This window comes from Falco biarmicus, chromosome 11, assembly GCF_023638135.1.
Source record: "Falco biarmicus isolate bFalBia1 chromosome 11, bFalBia1.pri, whole genome shotgun sequence".
Taxonomy (NCBI): Eukaryota; Metazoa; Chordata; class Aves; order Falconiformes; family Falconidae; genus Falco; species Falco biarmicus.
In genome coordinates, this window is record NC_079298.1 from 28453856 (window position 1) to 28474248 (window position 20393).

At 43.3% G+C, this 20393-nt stretch overlaps 1 protein-coding gene across 4 annotated transcripts in view; it reads right to left on the minus strand.

Moving 5' to 3' along the window:
• Positions 1–1049: 1049 nt before the first annotated feature.
• Positions 1050–20393, minus strand: part of MTA1 (metastasis associated 1) — a 94151-nt gene continuing 74807 nt past the window's right edge. For 2 of the 4 annotated variants that reach the window (XM_056355474.1, XM_056355473.1), the window contains exons 18-20: positions 10274–10305; positions 7247–7398; positions 1050–2757 (exon numbers count right to left, since the gene is read on the minus strand). In XM_056355474.1, the coding sequence (XP_056211449.1) occupies positions 2619–2757; positions 7247–7398; positions 10274–10305 (323 nt within the window). In that variant the 3' untranslated portion in view covers positions 1050–2618. Of the gene's footprint in view, positions 2758–7245; positions 7399–10273; positions 10306–20393 lie in introns of those variants that run through there. The other 2 variants (XM_056355475.1, XM_056355476.1) reach the window with 2 other exon arrangements.

The following is a 20393-nucleotide window of genomic DNA, read 5'->3' on the forward strand; positions in this document are numbered from 1 at the left end:
CTGCTCGCAGCTCTGGCCTCTAGTTCCTCCGCCTCGTCCGTGGAGGTGGGATTCCAGAGCTCCCCCAGCACCCAGGCAGAGCACAGCCCTCTGCTACTGCTACCGCCCAGGCATCGGCTCCAAACCCCGCTGCAGGGGGACCGAAGCCCTTTCGGACACAGATTTTTTTTTCCACTGCGATCTCTTCACATTTCAATTCGCAACAGGAAGGAATTCCTGCAAGGCCTTTCCCACACAGAGAAAACTCAAAACCTTCCTGCAGTTGGTGGTATTTCTACTGCACGTAGGGTTAATGCTACAGACTGATGGAGACACAGCAAGACCGGCAATGGTCTCTGGTGCCATCCTGCACCGTTCCACGCAGCCTGGAAGCTTTATACCCAGTAAGCTTGGTGTTTCTACCCAGTAAGCTCGGTGCCCTTCCTAGCATATCCTGCAGGGATGGCTGTCCCCTCCTGCTTTTAAGTTATGGAGAGGAAAACAAGAGCAGCAGTTTAAGATACACTTCCAACATCTGCCAAGTTGCACAGCTACTCACAGCCACGGAGTAAATCTTAACACTCCCAAGCAGCAAACTCAACCAAACACTGGGTCCGCTTTGCTTATCCCAGTAAGAAGCGAACGCAGAGATGAAGAAGTACTTGAATGTCAGTGGGTTTGGTTGCCAACCCCCAGGGATTTCACTCTGCCACATGCCAGAGCCATGCCCCCCATCAGCAAGACGCTCGAGCCACCATGGACAAAAGGCTCATTCAGAGCGCTGGCGTTGCATCTGCTGCTGCATTTAACAGGAGAAGGGAGGGAGTCACGGTCTGAAGCGCTAGAAATGTTTAAACTGCTGCTGATGGGAACCAAACTGTGACTGATTCTCGCCCTGTACAGCAGAACAAGAGGGATGCGCCACAGTCAGGCGAATGCTTGAGAGCAGAGCGCAGCTCTGGGATGTGAGGGAAGGAGCAGAGAGGCAGGCACACCAGGCAGATGGCACCCCAAGCAAGGGACTTGGCAGCTATTTCAGAAGAGACAAAAAGCAGATGTTTCACAAAAGCTCACTTTCCAGGTTTATTAAGTAAATTTAACTGAATTGTTTTCATTTTGTGGGGATTCCTTTCCATCTAACCCGGTGGGTTAGCAGAGTTGCACAGAATCACGGTTGGACTGTGATAACCCAAATACAACTTTGGCTCATCTCACCGCTGACACATATGGAATGACTTGGGGGTTATTACATGCTGTGTCTGCTTGAGGCAGGTACATGTACAGATCAGCACAAGTTGCAAATGATAGTTTACATCCTTTCAAAACAGAGCAGGGCATTCAGCAAATGCACTGCAATGAGAAGACATATGAAAAAGAAATCATACAGACTTGCAAATACATAAGAAGTTCAAGAGATGCAAGAAACCTCAAACACAAGAAATGTCAAGGGGGGAAAAAAAACACTTAAATTTCAGACAACAATGTGTTCAAATGAAAACCCAGCTGTAATTTAAATTCCCTTCAAAATGGGAAACATACAGGAACGCAATTAAAGAGAAACCAGGTCTCATCCTGGGAGAGATGTGTCCAAAAACACTGATGCACGAACAGGTTCAGAGTTCTAAGCAAAATGTCCCTGGGCATTGGTGTACTTGACTCTTGGAGCCAGAGCAAAGCAATTCATTACACTTGCTGGACTGCTGGGCCTACTGCTGGGTCTCGGTGGTATAACAGCACGTAGGATTCCAGATGTCAGAGAGAAGGCAGCACGCAAACTGCTGGTTACTGGGAGAAATGCCACGGGCCAGATCTCCCAGGGATTGACTAGAGTAAAGACACCTAATTCTGGTAGCCTGGCTTCCACTGCACACAACGTTAGTGTAATGTTCTGCAAGGTTCTTCAGTTCTTAGCTCACTCCTTTCTCAGCCTGAGTTGTTTCTGTCTTGTGCATAAGCACAACTGGCTGTGCAAAATGATCCAAAAAATATAAGGGACAGGACCAAAGAAAACTGGCTGAACCTGGGGCTGGCTTTCAGCTCCTATTTCCAAATATCAGTTAAAGGTTGGAAATTTATCTACAAAAGAAATAATATAAATGAAATAAAAAATGGCACCGTCCACAAAATTAACCAAAAAAAAAAAAAAGAAAAGAAAAGAAAAATCTTACAACACAGCCTCGTAAAAATGGCTTTGCAACGAGAGCTCAGTCACAAAATGAAGGGTTCTAGCTCTTCGTACATCGGAAGAAGAAACAAAGCTAAAAAGTACTAGTCCACATTCTCTTAATAAGTTAAACTTACTTTCCCTCCCCCTGCCTACAAAAGGGGTAGAAGCAAAGGGGAAAAGAGGCTACTCAAAATAAAAAGAAAAAAAAAAAAAAAAGAAAAAGAAAAGAAAGGAGAGAGCGCGAGAGAGAGAAAGAGAGAGAGAGAGAGAGAGAGAGAGAGCAGTCTGTGGTCAGAGGCTCAGAGCAGGGCAGAGTTCCTTTTAAGGGTTTAAAAGATGCAAAACAGTTCCTCAGAAGTTCCCTCTCTTCAACAGTTAGTTCAATGCTGTAGCCATAGAAACTCAAGTATATATTGGAGGAGAGATTCTTGCAGGCAGATCCACCGCCATCCAGAGAGCTGCTCAGCAGGTGTTAATCCTCAATGATTATGGGTTCGTCATTCATGGGCTGGCGTAGCTGCACTGCCTGGATGGGCCGGAGGATAATAGGCTTGTAAGGGCGTCTGGCGGCTCGCTTGGCTTCGGAGGAGGAAAGCAGCTTGCGGATTTTCCTGCAGACAGTAAGGAAGAAAGGAAGCGATTACAGAGACCAGACACTAAGGCACTGTAGGTTTCTTGGTTTCTCCAAGTGAAACCAGGCCTGCCCACGCAGGGGCTGCCTCCTAATGGGGTGGGCCGATGCAGTTTATTTCAGCAATGTCCTCCCCAGGGAACTTTTGGTTTTGAATTTATAAACCCACCAATGAGGAGGAAATTGCATTCTCTGTTCCAGAATCCTTCTCCTGCAAAGCAAAAGGCATTCTGGTCCAGCCTCATAGGACCAGGGTCTACTGCTGTAAATACAAGTGGAACAGTTACGACAGCCAGTTTCCATACCACTAATCTATTTTGATGCACACGGACGCATCAGTCGGACATGCTGCAGCAGGCTTTGTGGGAATTTACAAAGCCAAGTTACAACCAAACCTCTTCTGGCAAGGCTGGTCACTTCCCCACCTGCTAATCCACCTCTCACAGAGCGCTCTGACATCCCCAGCCCCAAGCAGGTGTACACAGCTGCCTCTTCAAAAGAAACCCAGCCCAGCACAAGCCAGCAACATTTTGTCTCCCACGGAGCTCTGCCTCAAGGCCGAGGGGCTGCAGGGGAGCTCTGTGACGGCCACTAGCCAGCGAACAAACACTGGAGCCTCCCGCCCCCCCTCACTGGGAACACTAACGAGGTGTCTCCCCCTCCTACTTCTTCCACACTGCATGTGGCCAATGCAGAAACGAGTAATGTTCACATCTTGCATTTGTTAAGTTTCCCTATCTCTTACAAGACTAGCAACAAGTCTTATCAGATGCAGGAAGCAGTTTTCCATTTGGAGAGAAAATAAAAGAGTGAGAGAATGGACAGGGGACACACCAAGTTTTAAAATTAGCAAAATAAGGTAGAAAGAGACAATACGGAATGATTGCTTGTTTCTTCTTGTCAATACCAGGCTTAGAGCTAAAGGAAGTATCCTACAGAAGAAAACAAACCCAACAAACCAGCAACAAGGAAAAACGTACTATGTAGTTAAAATGTGGAATTCATTTCCAGAGGATGCTGTGGTGGTCGAAGCCGTATAGAGATTAGACAGGATAAATATTCACAAGAGCAGTCACCAGTACCCACTATACACGGCCTTCATCAGGAACTGGGGCAACAAGGAGGGTCCGATAAGGAAGCACTGCCTCACTTTACACGTTCCTACTTTTAACAATTTTTTTACTTACTGTGAGAGACACGATGCTGTACTAGATATAGGAATGGCAACCACGTGGCTTTACAGCCCACAACTCAACTGTCCATCCCCCAAAGGCAATTTTTACTTTTTTGGTTAGTCAACACTGCAGGGACGAGGAAACGCCCACCCACCCCCTGCCCCTTTTTTGGGGGTGCGCCTGTGTGTTTTGGGGTATGGTTTGTTGGGTTTTTTTTTTTAAATGGAAAAGATACAGCCTTACTGAGCTGATGCCTATCACTGTGCTACGATTTCTGTTTGATATGTTGGCTGCTGAAGAAACTGATCAAAACACTTTTCCCCCCCTTAAAATTTACCCTTACCACCACCACCACGGACAAATAAACAACTTTAGCTGAAGACTTTGAATTGGCTCTGCTCAGATTCTGTCATCTCTCCACTTGCTTTTTTTGCCCACTGAGCAGAACAAGCCTGCTATATAGCACTTACACACACAGAGACATGTCTTTTGTTTAATCTGTGTCCCCATTTCTCCAGCGCCTTCTAATGTTGAAAGGCCACAGGGTGGGGAGAGAAGAGAACAGGGTGGAAGAGTGGTGGTGGGGAGAAAAAAAAATAAAATTGATGTAATGATTTTTCCAGGACTCATTTAGCTGAAGTTGATCTGCTTTTAGCCAGTGGACCTTCTTACTGTGTCTGTGTGTGCTCGGTTAGAGATGCTGCCACCAGCAACATGTCTCCCAGTAGTTCTAGATTCTGATCAGGTCACTCACTGCCTCCGCTTGCATAAATTATAAATGCTGAGTTCCTTACTGTGAGGCTTCAATTCAAAAACATTCCTTTCAATCGACCAACTTTTCAAACTGCTCCCTCAAAGCTATCCATTTTTCTAGCACCGTTCTCAATGGTGCTACACAAAAGGCAAGGGGGGGTTGGGGCACGTTGTAAAACTTTAGGAAAACCTGCTTTCTGTGGCTGAAAACACAGCCTGACCCTCAGCTGGAGGATGATATGCAGATATCGCTGCTAGATTGATTGCTACGGAGCCAACACAAAGCTCAAATTGTTTCAGAGCTCACAAACAAGCCTTACATTCTTGACACTGGAATGTAGCAGATGGTTCAGGGAAAAAGTTAGAGGTGAAATGCCCAACAGAAAACCCGTGCCGCTTACAATGCTACATCGCTCAGGCTTCCCTGCTTTTCAACAGGCTGCCAAACATCTCCTTTCAGCACTCATCAGTCAGCTAAGCAGCAAGGCTGACAGACAAAGCAGCCGCTCTTTTGGTTTTTTTTTTTAATGGAAGAGATAAGGTCTTACTGAGCTGATGTCTATCACTGTGCTAAGATTTCTGGTCGCTGTGGGACTGATCTTTCCTGCCTTGGTCAGTGGTTCTGTATGAGCTGATGATTCTGTGCCTTTACAGCAAATTGCTCTCACGGCCAACATCACACATGATGAATATTCTCGCTGTTCAGTGCAGATCAAAGGCCAGGACTTTGTAGTAGTACTGAGAAATTACTATCACGGATCTGCAGTATTTCTTGTGGGTTGGATGATAAAGATGTCAAGAAGTGTTTTGTATACGCAGGATTACGAAATAAGCCTTGAGCATCTAAGGGCTGTGTTAGAGACTGTAGATCCTGCATCTACAATGGCACGTGAATTTGCTGCAGATCTGTAACAGGATCCCAGTACCTCTCTACCAGAGCAAGATGACAACAGGAATAAGGAAACTGCTTCCCCTGAAAATTAAATACTTCTCTCAGTTTAGTTTCAATTACCTATGGGATCCCACTGCTTACTTTCACAGCACCTCATAGGAACCGAAAAGGAGAAAGGGAAGACAAGGTAAAGATACGAGATGGTGTAAAATGTGCAGCAGCATTAAAAGGTGACCACAGGAACAAGTCTGACAAGGAAATTAATTTCATATTTCTTCTGAGTTTTAACAGAGAGGTTTCCTGCACTGAAATCTGATGATCCAATAGATCAGCAGTCAGCAACTTCAACGTTGCCACTCTCAGTTTGTCTACGAAGCCCATCTTTGATATGGGGGTCACAGAACAGTCACTTGACACTTGAAAAGCTCTGCAGGCTAAGGAGAAGGTTGGGGTTGTCAGGACTGACTACGCGCTTCATGCTGAACAAATGAATACTCAGAGTACCACCAAATTTAGTAGTAGCAGAAGAGGCAAAGAACTGAAAACTCCTGACCTCCTTGGCCACTTGTAAGGGTTTAGAAATCCAGTAATTCCCATGTCCATCTCTGCTAGGCACTGGAAAGAAAGTGCTTCTCTGCCTGTTGAGGCACCGATACAGAAAGTGTGGATAACTCCAGGCTTCAGAGACAGACAAAAGTCAAGAGCATCCCTGCTCACAGAGGGGGCTGCAAAGCAGGGCTGTGGCTTTGCTCTGACCTGCTTTGAGGCTACCCAGGAGAGAGGCACCAAGTTCTTGGGAGGAAACCACACAAGCATGTGTCTCTCCCTGCCTCACCACACCCAGGAGCAGTCCTCCCTTCCTCGGAGTAACAGTAGTGGGAACTCACGCACAAAAGCTTTGCTTTAGCGATCAGGCCACATAGCTTCTACCGCTGTGTGTCAGCAGACTATAAAGAGTTTAAAGCAAAACTTTAAATGCAAAGAAAGTTTATTTTACTATTTTTATCCTGTGGGCAGACTAACAAGAAGGACTAGCAGAAGCAGCACTACCCACTAAAGGAGGAAGATGGACACTACAGGGCTAAATCTCACCGCTAATGGCGGTGAATGGAAATGACAAAAGAAAGGGGGCCACTCAGCCCACAGAAACCCTCAGCAGCACTTGCAGCTTTCAGTACTTAAACATGGGGAGATATTCTGAGAGGTAATGCAAGAGACTTCAGCACGTAAGAAGGCATACAGAGCTCTGTGTATAGGAGGCTCTGTTCCTCAGCATCACCCATGCACCAGAAGGCCCCTCTCTCGTTACTGAGATACTGCGGTGGGACCTCTGAAGTCAGTTATGGGTCTGAGCCTCAGAAGTCCACCTCAGTCTTCCTCCCCTTATTACCCATCTCTTACAGGAACTGCTCGGGAAGAAGAATAATCTGCTTTCTCTGGCATGCAAGTGCATGATTAGGCACATCAGGCACGATTAGCTGTATCACAGCCTCCATCCAACTCAACACCAGCAGTGGTCTCTGCATTCAGTCTGTCACAACAGATCTGCTGAAGAGATCTCCCTCTAACCACAAAATCAGCTGCAGCACCCACAAGGAACACAAACCAAAGACCTCCCCTTAAATCCTCTTGTAGACCAAGTTTCCTACCTGGTTTCTTCATTGGCCATATAAAAAACATCGTCTGGTGCATCAATCCAGTTCATCCTCCTCCTTTTCACTGGAGGCATGGATCCACCACGAATTAATCGGACTTTTGTTGGGTATGATTTCCCATTGAGCAGCAAGTTTCGGCTTGGTCCCTGACGTGACACATAAAAAAGTACAATTATAGACTGCAACAAACCTGCAGTAGCATGTCACAAGCACTCAAAGGAAAAGAAAATGACAGTTTTCATATCAGTTGTTGAGAGTTCATGGCAAATATTTCCCCTCTTGCCCATGACTGAACACAGAATTCACACAAAAGCAACTGTCCACAAGCAGTACAAGTTAGGCACCTTCAATATACAATAGGACAGCAATACTCCAGCGACAGGACAAATAAATGGAATGCATTACCAATAACCTATCTGTTGCTTGTGTCTGAAAGATGACATCAAATTTGAAAGACTAAGCATAAGACTTAAACTTCAGCTACTACCATAAATCTAGAGCAACTCTATTGATTTCAGGGAAGGAAAACTAGCAACACAGCAAATCAAATATAAAAAAAATCGTATTTTACAGTTATTCTGGGGTACCAAACTTACCCTTATCCTTTTTGTTCTAGGGAGGTTAATATTTAACGAGGATAGTATATAATTAAACACGTTGTTGAAAACAAATCTAGTACTACAAAGCTTAGCTGCTTTCATTGTAATAACACGACAGACTTCCCACATGTAACACATTTGCTTTGCGAATCAACACAGGTATCATTCTCCAGACCCACAGTGGCCCCCTTCCACTCAACTGGAAAAACATGAGTTGTTATTAAGAGAGGTGCAGATGAAAGGGAGCAAAGTATTAAACTTCTCAAATGCAGCTGTCCTTGATCATTTGAAGTCCAGTTCTGCTGCCCCTCTTCCTGCCGACTAGCACATTGAGAAATCCTACTGAAATCGGTAACACTGAACAGTCAGGAAAGATGTAAAATAAGGGCTCAGAAAATTTGAGATGCATAAATTAAAGCTGGTCAGAAAGCACTCCAGTAGAAATTTTTAATTCTGGTATTTCACAGGCCATCATCCTAGGTCAGACCATCTCCCCAGATGCACCAAGACTTCCCCTTCTGCCCACAAAATGGGAAACTGAGCATATACATGAGGGACATCTGGCCTAGGAGATTCACCTCAAAAGGAAAGTGGGGACATGAGGTATTCAAGCCCTCAGGCGTCAGCTTATGGCAAAAGCTCAACCAAATTGTAAAGAGTTTGACTTAGAAAGGGAAGACTTCAGTCTGTCAGCCAAGGAAAAAAACCAACAAAACCCCACGTCTATCTCATTTTTATCTGAGGACAATAGATGACTTATTTTTTGACCAGCCTTAATCAACTGCGCTGGCAAGATCTACTTCCTGTAGAAAATTAGAGCTTTAGAGCTAAAAAAACAAAATCCCACCTTTTAAAGTCCAAAGCTCTTTAAAGCTGTCGTATACAAGCACAGTAACAATTTCATTTCTTAGTTGCTCAGCTCTGTGTTATACAAGACAACTTCAGCACCACAGCAGACCACTGAAATACTCAAGAATTGCTTTTATATTTGAGATGTATTAAGGAAAAGGTTTCATATAAAAAGCTTGTCTGTTGTTTGGGGTTTTTTACCCCCTCCAGACTTCTCCAAGAAAATCCTTTCATTAGTGTTGTGAAGGGCATTTTCTCCGTACGTGCTATATACACAAGAGAACAACTCTGGAGAAAGTCCTTGGAAATGCCTAGAAGGGGCACCCCTGTGCTTCCAGGTTGCCTTTTGTCTACCCGCACAGAGCAATCTGTTTCAAATGGTACATCCTGAAATGTGGACCTGTAATTTGTAGTTCAGTAGCATACTTCACCAAGCAACCAGAAATCAAGGCAGTGCAGGGCTTTCACCCTAAACCACCTAAAAAGTGTTAGGTCATCACAGATTTCTCCCACTGCACTGAGTTGGTTTATTCAGCAGACACAAACAAGTAGCCAGTCTCCTCAGTGACAAGAAATGAAGCTGAATTCATGGAGGAATACAATTTACCACTTCAGATCAGATGCTCAAGTAACAAACCAAATAAATGCTTCGTTATTACAAGCAGACTAAGATGCTCAAGTTATAGCCTACCCTCATGATACTGCACGCTATCTCAGAACATTATTAGATTTAATAATGCTTGTGATCACTGTTCAGTGACCATCAACCATACCTGCTGCTGACTGACCTATGCCAGTGACTCTGCTGTCACCAATACATTGGTGGCACTTCACCTAATGAGGCAAGCTCCACTTTATCAACACCAGAAGATCATTTTTTGGGAAAAAAAATTTATGCTTGAAGATCCCTCCCGTGAATCTCCCATAAGCCATGCTAAGGGGGAAAAGTGATGCACAACCTTTGCACTGGCCCCTTCCTACCGAGGTGAATTTCATGGGAAAGCATTCTGCCAGAGACGTGTCAATCAGACTGGCTATTTGCTTCTGTCCTTTGATAACACTCAGCATAATGGATGAAAGGCTAGGAATGATTTTTACTCAAAAAGAGAACATGAAAAACAAGCATTCTCAGCAAACAACTTGCACACCAACTTCCTAAAAAAAAAACAACAAAACAATAAAAAAAACTGTTTTCCAAACAAACCCTTCCACCATTTAAACCTTCCTCCTTCAGGGAAACACATTCCACCTAGAAACACATCCCAGAACTTTGCTATGAACAGCCACTCAGTTTCTGTATGAGCAGAAACAAAATGTTCCATTCAAAACAGAATCTCGTTTTTATATATATATAGATATGGATATATTTGAGGTTTAAATTATATTTAACCACTTGGATGTTTCATATGCTCCAAATGAATTTTTTTTAAAACCTTTTCAATTAATTGGGAAGTATGACCAGCTGCAAACAGCAAAGATGGAAGTGCAACACTATGGTTTAATGGGGTGTTCTATCTAGCACGGGTTAATAATACCTCTTTTCCCTGTTTTGGTTAAATGAACATTCTCTTACCATTTGTCTGGTTTGTCCGTGGTTAGGCAGACCTAACAAACAGGAAAGAGAATAGAGCTGGTAAGACCGTTGCTTTTCCAAGACAGAAAAAAAGTACAAAATCAAAACACACGCAGCTATGATCGCAACTGTGTTGTTTTGCTAGAACAAGAGTTGTCTGCCAAACTAACTTCTCCCCTCCTAGCAAGGTAACTGAGAAAAGAGCTTCCTTAACAACATGGTTTGAAGAGCAGAGGCCCCAAGTTAAAAACACGTTCCATTTGCCCAGTCTTTTCTCCATTTACTCACACCTTTCTTCAAACAACCACTAAAAGTACACCTCCTCTTTCAGATCTGAGGTTTTCCTCAAGTCCTGGGAAAAATCTGGCGTTCTGTTTTAGTTTTGGAGGAATTTATTGACATGAAGAAGGAGAAAGCAGAAGGTATTACACACTGTCAAGACAACAACAAACAGAATCTTCCCTATCATCCTTGGATCCCTAGGGAACTCTTCAGCTCAGACGTTAGCTACAAGCCGTTAGCAAACACTGTATCTGCTGAACCTACCACAAGTAAATACTTCCACAGGCGTAGCTCCGTCCACCACAGAGCACAGCGACTCCAGCTAGCACACAAAGCCCTTCCCCAGTAACACAAACAGCGCCGGAAAGCACTGAGCACAATGGCCTGATTTTTCTGGCTTATTTGCTAATCTATCAGATACCCTGTCACGCTGCCATAGCGCCTGTACTGAACTCTTACACATATGAGACCTTGGAGGACACGCAAAGGTCTTGGGATATAAGAGGATGAATGACGTGTTGGTATAAGGCAGCAGGGTATGGCACAGAATGGACTGAGAGACCTAACAAACCTTTCTGTTAGCACCGTTTAGTTTTCTATGATGCGTGCTCACAGAAAACACCGTTTCCTTAACATCAGTGCACCAACCCATCTTTCTCAGCCCCTTCTGGCTAGAACTGAAATGCCAGCACATCAGATCCAACAGCTACAACAAGACAGGCATCAGTAAGTGCTGTCGCTGGCTGCAGAAGTTACTAGAATGAATCCTGCTTTCACGTTCACAGCAAGCTTCCCAGCTTGACTTTTGGAACTTCTACTGCTAGTGGGTTAAGCTGTGATGAAAGAGCAGAGCTTTTTAAAGAACCCAGCAAAACCAAACTTTTACAGCTCATGGTCTGTACTCCAACAGATCCCTTGAGGTTCTCCTTGGTAAAATCAAACACAATGTACTCGCAGCAGGTATGCCAGGCAACATTTGGCATGGCAATGTATCGGGAGGGAGGGAGGGAGGAGGGTGGAACGGGGGAACATTTTCTGACCACATTAAAACCAACAGTTTGTATCAAGTGTATTTTCCATTCTGTGTAGATGTATGCTGTTAGCTACTTCAAACATGAAGACACACAGTTTCAATTTTTGCAGCATTTTTGCACCCAAGTATCTCCAGAGATGAAGAACTAGTTGCCAGAAAGATTTCCATCAAATCTGTAGAATAGATGTACCAGGCACCAAGTAAGAAGACTGGTAACAACCTTTGGATGTTGACAACGGCAATGCAGGCGCCAGATAATCGTTCCTTTTTACATGGGAGCAGCAATCTCATCCAAAACACAGCTGTGAGCAGCCGTTTGAGATGGATGCACAAAGAGCTCCACGGATGCTGGGAAACAGCACAGCCAGCAGGATGCAGCCTGAATCTGTTGACTTCAGAGCTAAGCTCTAGCACTCGGTTTTTAATTCCCCTTTCCATAATGGAAAGATAACTTTTTCTCCATTCACAGGAGCCTCAAGAGATGTAAATCAACTGATGCTAGTCCCTGGATTGAAGCCACACTTTTCATTTTAACCACACTCCAGATCAGTTACTTTTCTTGTACTAAGAACATTCTTGATGCCAGAAAAGACTAGCCTACAGGAGCAGCTGATATGTGGCTGCTGCAATGACTATTGCTGGATGTACAACAGACAGTAAAAAAAGTGCTATTCCCAAGCACTGGAATTAACCCACAGTATTCCACAGTGAAAAGAGCTGTTGAGACTGATACAAACTGAGTAGCGGCTGAGCAGAACTGCCACCTACTCTGAGCCCCTAAGTTTCAGAGCCCTCACACAGCAAAGAAGCAGTGCTAACAGGGACACACCTCACCCCCTAACCTGTAAATTCTAGAATAAAGCTTTTTTGTGCCAGTAAAATAGGACACAAACCAGTTACAGTCTCAATATAATTTATACTCTTGCTATCACAGTAATAAGGTATCAATGAGCATATTAATCTTAGCTATTGGTGAATTTTCTCCTTAGTCACACTGCAATAACTGGAGTTTGAAAGAATGAAAGGCACTAAAAAGACCAGCTTCAGTTTGCAATAAAAACCCCATGCTAATAGCATATGTAGCTGAAGCACTGCTATTAGAAGAGCTACTTTTACCTACAACGGTCACCAAAGAGATGCAGGCAGGCAGCATAACAACTGTAACCCATTGCAGAACAGCTGTCAAGTCAACAGGATGCATCTGTACTGGAAATAATGGATTCTCACCCAAAAGTTTTTGCTGGCTTCTGTGCAAGAGATGAGGTCTGCAAGGCGGGTGGGTACCTCTTAAGAACTAAAGCAATCCCCCTGTCTCTGGGTCAGGAGTGGTGCAGACTGGTAACTCACCGTATAGAACTTAGCCCTCCCCAAGGTGCTTGCTGCATTTTCACAGATGAAGGTTTGAGAGAGACTTTTTTCACACATGCATCCACAAACAGGTTAAAAATGTAAGACAGCATATGAATATAAACCACAAGCAATCTGCAACAGGGTTCTGGCAGCTCCTCTCCAGGAAAAAAACCCTGTCTTTATTTTATGGAAGGATGTCTAGAGAAGCCACAGGGTAGAAAGTGTGAGTAGTTCCTTTCAATATATGTAAGGTCCAACTGTCTGAATGTGCATAGCTACACATCAGAAACAACAATAACCTCCTCCAAAGGAGACTTAAAAAAACCATACCAAACCAAACCAAACCAAAAAAAAAAAACCAAACAAAAAAGGAGGTGTTTTCAGGACTGACCAAATCTTTGAAACCACAAAGTGTAAAAGTCTACAGTGATGCATCTAAGCAGGTCTTCCACTCTTTTTCAGCCAGAGAAATTGAAATATACGCTGAAAGCTCAAGATTAAATGTTAGGGGTTTTTTCCATAGCATTGAAAAAAAACCAAACCCATAAGCCCTAGAAAATCTCCTGCCAGTCTTCTCTATACACTGAAATAAAGAGTAAGACCCAGAGGAGAATATGAAGACAAGGTAAATTGAAGGTGCAGATAAGCATAAATGTCCTTTGTCACAGATGATTCTACATTGTTACTGAAATGGCAATAAACCACCTAATCATAGCACAAAACCTGACACCCCCCAGAGCATGCCGCCGCTCCCCACCACTTGGTAACAAAGATCACAGAACCATTTCTCAAGCATAAGCACAATTACAGAAATTTTGGCTCAAAACCAGTCACAGCAGGTTACTATGCCCTAATGATCCTTTCATTCTTGAAGTATCAAAGCTGCAGCTGAATATAGTTTCACTCAAAGAAACACGGGTAGGGCAGGACTATCACAAACAGCATAACAAGCCTGCTACTACTATTACTTTGCAGCTTCGTTTTATCTTCTAGAGGTGGGGGGAACGACCTCTCAGTCAACAAACCCGTTTTTTCCCACACAATCTCATAATATTTGCATCTAACGCTTTCAGATTTGTTTTAAAAAAATAATATTAAAATGAGGGAATTCCTAAACTTCAGGCAGCAACCAGAGCACCGCCCCAAGAGTATGCTGTGGGAGTAGGGAACAGTTGGCACCCTGCAACACAGAGTGGAGTGAGGGGAATCTAACTTCCTGATGGGAAGCGAACCAGCACATCTGGTCCCACTGGAAACCTGAGAGTAGACACGCATGGTCTTCACTGATCCAGTCCCATCCCTTGCAAGTCAGTCCAGCGAGAGGACCTCAGCATCTGAACGGCAGCATTCAAAAATTACTCTCACCGCTTAAACTCCGCCTGCTTTTTTGCCAACTCCACACGGTACACAACTGCCATTTTGAGAAGCGGGAGAGCCGAGCCTAAACCCTCAGCAGCGTGCCTGATGCAGACAGGAGTGCAGGGAGTTACTACAGCGAGCATCAAGAAGCTGCAGAATAAGGACCAACCATGGCCACTTTTCTACTCGGGTAGAAACCTTCCAGTGCTTATCCATGCCTGAATATACACCACATTGCCTGTGTATTTACAGACCACGAAACAGTTTGACACACAAGTCTGTACAGAGCTGACCCCAGTACCAAGGAGGAAAAGGAGCCCAGCTTCCAGCCACTGGGTGTAACTTGGAGTTGTTAAATTTATATTTACTCAAACTTACTAACTCCAACTTTCAGCATATCCACCACACATATGGGTCCATCATCTCATATATTAACATAATTAATCTTTTTTCTTTCTCTCTTAACCAATCAGGACATCAAGCAATTAGTCACAGGTGGCATTTTGTTTTTAACTTCTGTTTACCAAAGAGAAGTATCATGCAGAACATGCAATACGCCGTAACATTCATAAGCAGATCCTCACTCACAATGAACGTAGAGAATTTAACACACACTTTCACAACCAGCAAGTTTACTAGACTAAAACACATTGCTTTCAAAAATCCATACACTCTTCATATGCATTTTCCTGTTCCAAAAGTAATCCTCCTCCTGGGATTCCATCCTTCCCAGCAGTAACAAAAACATCAACAGTACCACATTTTTGAGCAAGCTAGAAAAAAAATATAAAAATTCATGCATGAATGTGGCTTGATGAACAAGGATTTCACTCCCAAGTTACCGGTTCACTTGAAGTAGTCTCTGTGTGTTGACATATACACACATACAGTTTTTGCAGGCTTGTAAGAATGCTTTAGTACTCCTCTCTTTCTTAAAACTGCCAAGAGCGTGCAACTGCTATGAGCAGATTGAGCATCCACCTTCTAACAACCAAAGGCTAATAAACTTTCAGGAATGCAAGTGCAATAAGCAGAACAGAGCATAAATTGTACTAAACACCACCTAGACTAACATTTTCTTAAAGTTCTGTTGTACATAAAAACAATGTTAAAATGGCAATTTACTTACCTAAGTAAGTTCCTACCAAGATTGGCAAAGGAAAAGGAAAAAAAAGATTTAAGGTTAAAAAAAGGAAAGATTCACATAGTTCAGAATACAGTAGCCCAGCCCCATGCAACAAATACAGAAACACAGATTGTTTTGGTTGTAATGAAACAGAAGTGACCACAGTTCTCTGTTGGACAGATAACCCAAGACAACATTAAACGAACAGTAACTCCAAATGAGAGATTCCACAAAGAGCTTTAATTTTGGATGTGTAAGTAGTACTTCTAAGTACACCAAATGCTTGGTCTAAGCATTCAAATTAACTTGCTTCATTGCACCTCACCGATGATGTGTTTGTTCATGCAAAGCTGTACCTTCTGCTAAAAGTGCTCCAAGGACCCTACTCATACTTTCTGGCAGTGACACCCAACTACAGTGAGTCAGTAGCTACCCTTGGACAGGTCAGTTGAGAATGGAGAGGTGCTATCTATCTTGCTGTTGAGTCAGTCAGTACAATCCATCCACATTCCTAAAAGAGCATCATGGTATATTCTGTCTGGCTGTAACATACATGTGGTTAAACAGATGAGGCAACAAAATCACGCACCTTACTGCTTTAAGATTTGCTGATCCAAACTGTGTAAACTAGAAACCACTGAATTATTCACTGTTCTTAGAACTGGGAGTATTACACGCCATATAAATACATATATATATTTATGTGCATGTGTGTGTATATATATGGTATGTATCACAAATGTAGATTCCACTTAATTACAAATTCAGGCTTTGTACTACCTGGGCATTTGCAATTCTGCCCTTGCTATTAATTACACCTGCTCACTACCATTACCTTCGGATATGCACTCTCCTCTCACTCAATCAACATCTGCATCTTTGATCATGCCACCCCTCATAAATAAAGTTTTCATTAGTTGATCCATCGAGTGTGATACGCATCTGCAGATTCCATTTCCAGATCTCTCTCCGTAACACCAAAAGAAACTAATCACAGTATCCCAGCTAAGCTGAAGGCAAGAGGAAAAAAAAAGTTTCACTTCATATCTGAATACAAAATCCTAAGTAAAATTCTCAAAAATAACCTTTTGGCATATAATCTAAATCAAGGGAGTTGCATGGGGATATGGTTCTTGGGGTTTCCAAAAAGCATTTCAAGCAACTTGTCCTTCTCAGCTGTGTTGCTGCTGGCATGAAAACAGTCATTCCTTTGAAAAGCACTGAACATTTTCTCTCTTGACACTAGTCAGCATTACTCTGGTCCAGATATCAACAGCTAAAGCCAGGACTTTTCCCCAGTACCCCATGTATCACATTATTCATTAAAGGACCAATACTCCCTGTTCACAGTCATTCCTGGATGGGCAGAATTCCTTTGGCTGCTTACCATTGACTTTGGAAGTGTAGCCTGGGCCGCTGCTGATAAAGGCAGCATTTTAATGTAATTTATGCATACACTAAGTCCAAATTTTCTGAAGGCATAAGTCAGCCAGAAAAAAACCCTTTTGAGATAAGTATGGTCACCTACATAGCTGATGCTAGAGAGCTTTTTTACATTCCCACCTCGATAACTGTTCTTGATGAAGAACAGGATTTCCACTGTCATGCTCATCTCTTGATAACTAAACTACCACCATGCCAGGCTGATGAATGCTTCCAGTTCCAGGAGTTCATTCATGCTTCCCAAAAAGAGGTGAGAAACAATGAACCAGAACACATTAAATTAGATTGACATTCCATTTTAGTTTTAGAAATCCCCAGTAACAGAAGCAAGGTATTCCAACAGTTAATTAACCTCACTTAAAAATTTGCAGCTTGTTTCCAGCCAAAGTTTTTCTACTGTACCTTCTGGCTACTGCAGCTCATTATTCCATTCCCGGCTAGACTAAAAAGCCCTCTATTATTACTCTTCTGCTGCTCCTGTCAGCAAAGACAAACATCTACAACTTCCACTTTGATAAAAGCATTTTCTATTATACAGTGTGTTTTCCAGTCCCTTCACCATTTTCATGGCTCTTCTATAAACCTCTCCAATTTTCAGCATTCGATCCACTACCATTTTATCAATGCAAGTTTGTTGCTGGGAAAAGCCTTCCCTTTATTTCAGCTACTCATTCATGTTCTCTCTCTTTCTGCCAATTTTAGAGTGCATGTGATGACCCTGAAAAACAAATTTGATTAGATGAAAGCTAACATGGTGTAAAGGGGGGTGGGGAGGGAATCCAACAATGCACCCTCCCTTCCCCCAGTTGCATAGACAAGTATGACATAGACCCCATACTGGATAGCTGTAAGGAATAAAGTAAACAGGGTCCAGAACATAAAGCATCCTCCCTGTCTCTCTAGAAGAAGTTTCTTGGCAAATATTGTCTGCCAAGCTCCACAACGCTAATGAAAAAGCAATAACCTAGTAATTTTTTTTAACATCTCACTGTATTCAACAGCTTATGGGACTCCATATATTTTTCATGCTCCAAAAACAGGATCCCACAGCAATTTGTCCATGCTAATCTAATGTTGAAGGAAAGCTGGGAAGGGCACCAATGCCTCCAATGCGATTTAAAGAGCAGCAAAACAAAGCAGATGAAATGACAACACCCTTACAAAATCAAGTGGAGGTAGAGGAGAGATGAGATTAAGAATATTTTCCTGTTCTTGGAATTCAAGCACCAGTTGAAACTCTAGATGCTTGCCCAGACAAATCATATTCAAAGGCTGAAAAAGTTCAGCTCTCTAGGGTTAAGCAGGGATGAGTCAGAAAAAGAAAAGCAAAAGACACTTAGAAAGTTACAGCAATAACAGAAAAAAGAAACAAAAAAATTCCAAAGGAAAAGTCGAAGTACTCTTAAGTTTAGCAATTTCCAGCACTTCCATAATTAGTTTTAATTAATTCCGGTGGCAGCCACTAACAACAACTGCCTCCTCTTTTCCTCCCCGACCTCTCACCACGAAGGTTCTCCTCTTCCCAGCCTTTCCTTACTCCTCATTACGACCTCTCTTCACACAGAGTTCAACCTGACCAACCTGCACCTGCCCATGGACTAGATGGTCTGGCATCTCCAAGCCCTCCACCCTCAATCATCCTTTGGGAACATTTTGGAACTGTGTTGCCATTTATGCAGGAATGTTCATGACGGCATTTCATTGATTAACTTTTTTGAGGGCTGAATTCTAACCACCGACCACCCATCGCCCTAAATACCAAGGAGTGGTAAAGACTCAGATGAAAATCGTCCAGCAGTGTTGCCTGAAGGAACACCCAAAAACCTAGATGAAAAGTTCCATTTTTGTAATGTTGAACAGCCGAATTCTAAACGAAGGCAGCAGGTGCCACAGGAATGTAAATACCTTAGAAACCTGACCACCAATATATGTATAAACATGGATCTTAATGCTTTACACTAAGCAAAAATAGAAGCTGCAACTTGGCTCGTTCCCTGCGAAGCAATCTCTTGACTTCATATCGCTTTACGATCAGCCCACAAGGAAAGCCTTACAAACTCATCACGTGCCATCAGCTCAGCAACCAGCCGTAACATACAGTACACATACTTCTCCCACGAGTTCGGAAGTAATAGTGCAGCACCAAAAGGCTTTCATCACCAACAAAGAGACTTCAGGTAAAGCCCACCATAATAGCTGTCCACTGTCACGTGTCAGAGACTTTGACAGGGTGACCTGTCTGAACCATAAAGTATCTTCCAGGTGCCACCAACAGAGCACAGCAGCTGGAAGCAGAAAACCCCTGGATAATTCATTTAACACCGTAGTAGGTTAACACTTCCTTGAAAACTATTTCAGCATAGGTGGGCCAATTTGTTTTGTGCAGAAAGAATATTTTCAGCCTCTCCATGCAGGCATCTTAACACCACTTCTTTGCAGTACACTCCTACAATGACCTAAACCAGCCAGTATGCCACCACGTATCCCACTATGGGAAGAGGAAAACCATGAAAACAACAAAGAAACCCCTACAATTTCCCGTAGTAACTATAGGAGCTATGTAAAAGAAGAATCTGACTGGTTATAACAGTTCAGTTTTACTCTCATTAGTCTTCTTCTTCTATTTTAGGTCAGTTACAATCCAAAAAGCAGCCATTCTGGATAGATAGGTTTATGTCAGTCCTTTCATACGAAGTCTGTTGGCTCCTAAGTTCTGGTCACAAGGCTTTGCCTTTCACCCCTTCTTCACAAGTTGCTCTTCCTCTCCTCTTAACCCCCTCCTCTCCCTTCCCACCAGCAGCCTCCCAACTAGTAAGCCTGTATGACTCCACCCAGAGCCAAGAAGTCTCAGCACCACGTTCCCAGTTCTGGCACAGCACAGGGAAGTGGTGTTGGCCATGCCCAGGGCCAGCAAAGCTCACCAGCTCACATGCACAGCAACTGGGAACCAGTGCTAAGTGGTATTGACACACAAATCAGCACCAGGCCAGAAACTGATCCATCAAACTTCCACCATCTTTTTCCCTGTGCCCAGCAGACCTCGATCCAAGTTCTTTAAACCTTGTTTCCTTGCAGATGGTGACATTCCCTCTCTCTCTTGGCAAAGCTTCCCGCAACTCAGGGTCAGAAAATATTCCAGATGTCAAAATTGCAGCATGGCACACATTTTCCATTCACACAAAAATCTCAACCAACAAGTTTAAGCTGAACTGCTCACAAAAATATCCAGTTAACACCCACTACCCCAACAGGTCAACGGGTTCTGGGACTGAATTGTACTCCACCACCGAGCAGTTACAGGAACGAATACTACTCCAAGTATTTCAGTGGCTGGCTGAGAACAGACCGAGCAGATCAAGCAGCAGGTGCTCGATGAGAGCCAGCCCCTGCACCACTACGTACATATGCTTCAGAGAAACACATATTCTGAGGTGGCTGAACAGGTACATCACCAAAAATCATATTTTCGCAAACTGCTGCAGCAACAGTTATGACTGAAATGTATCTAGTCAAATATGTGTACCAGC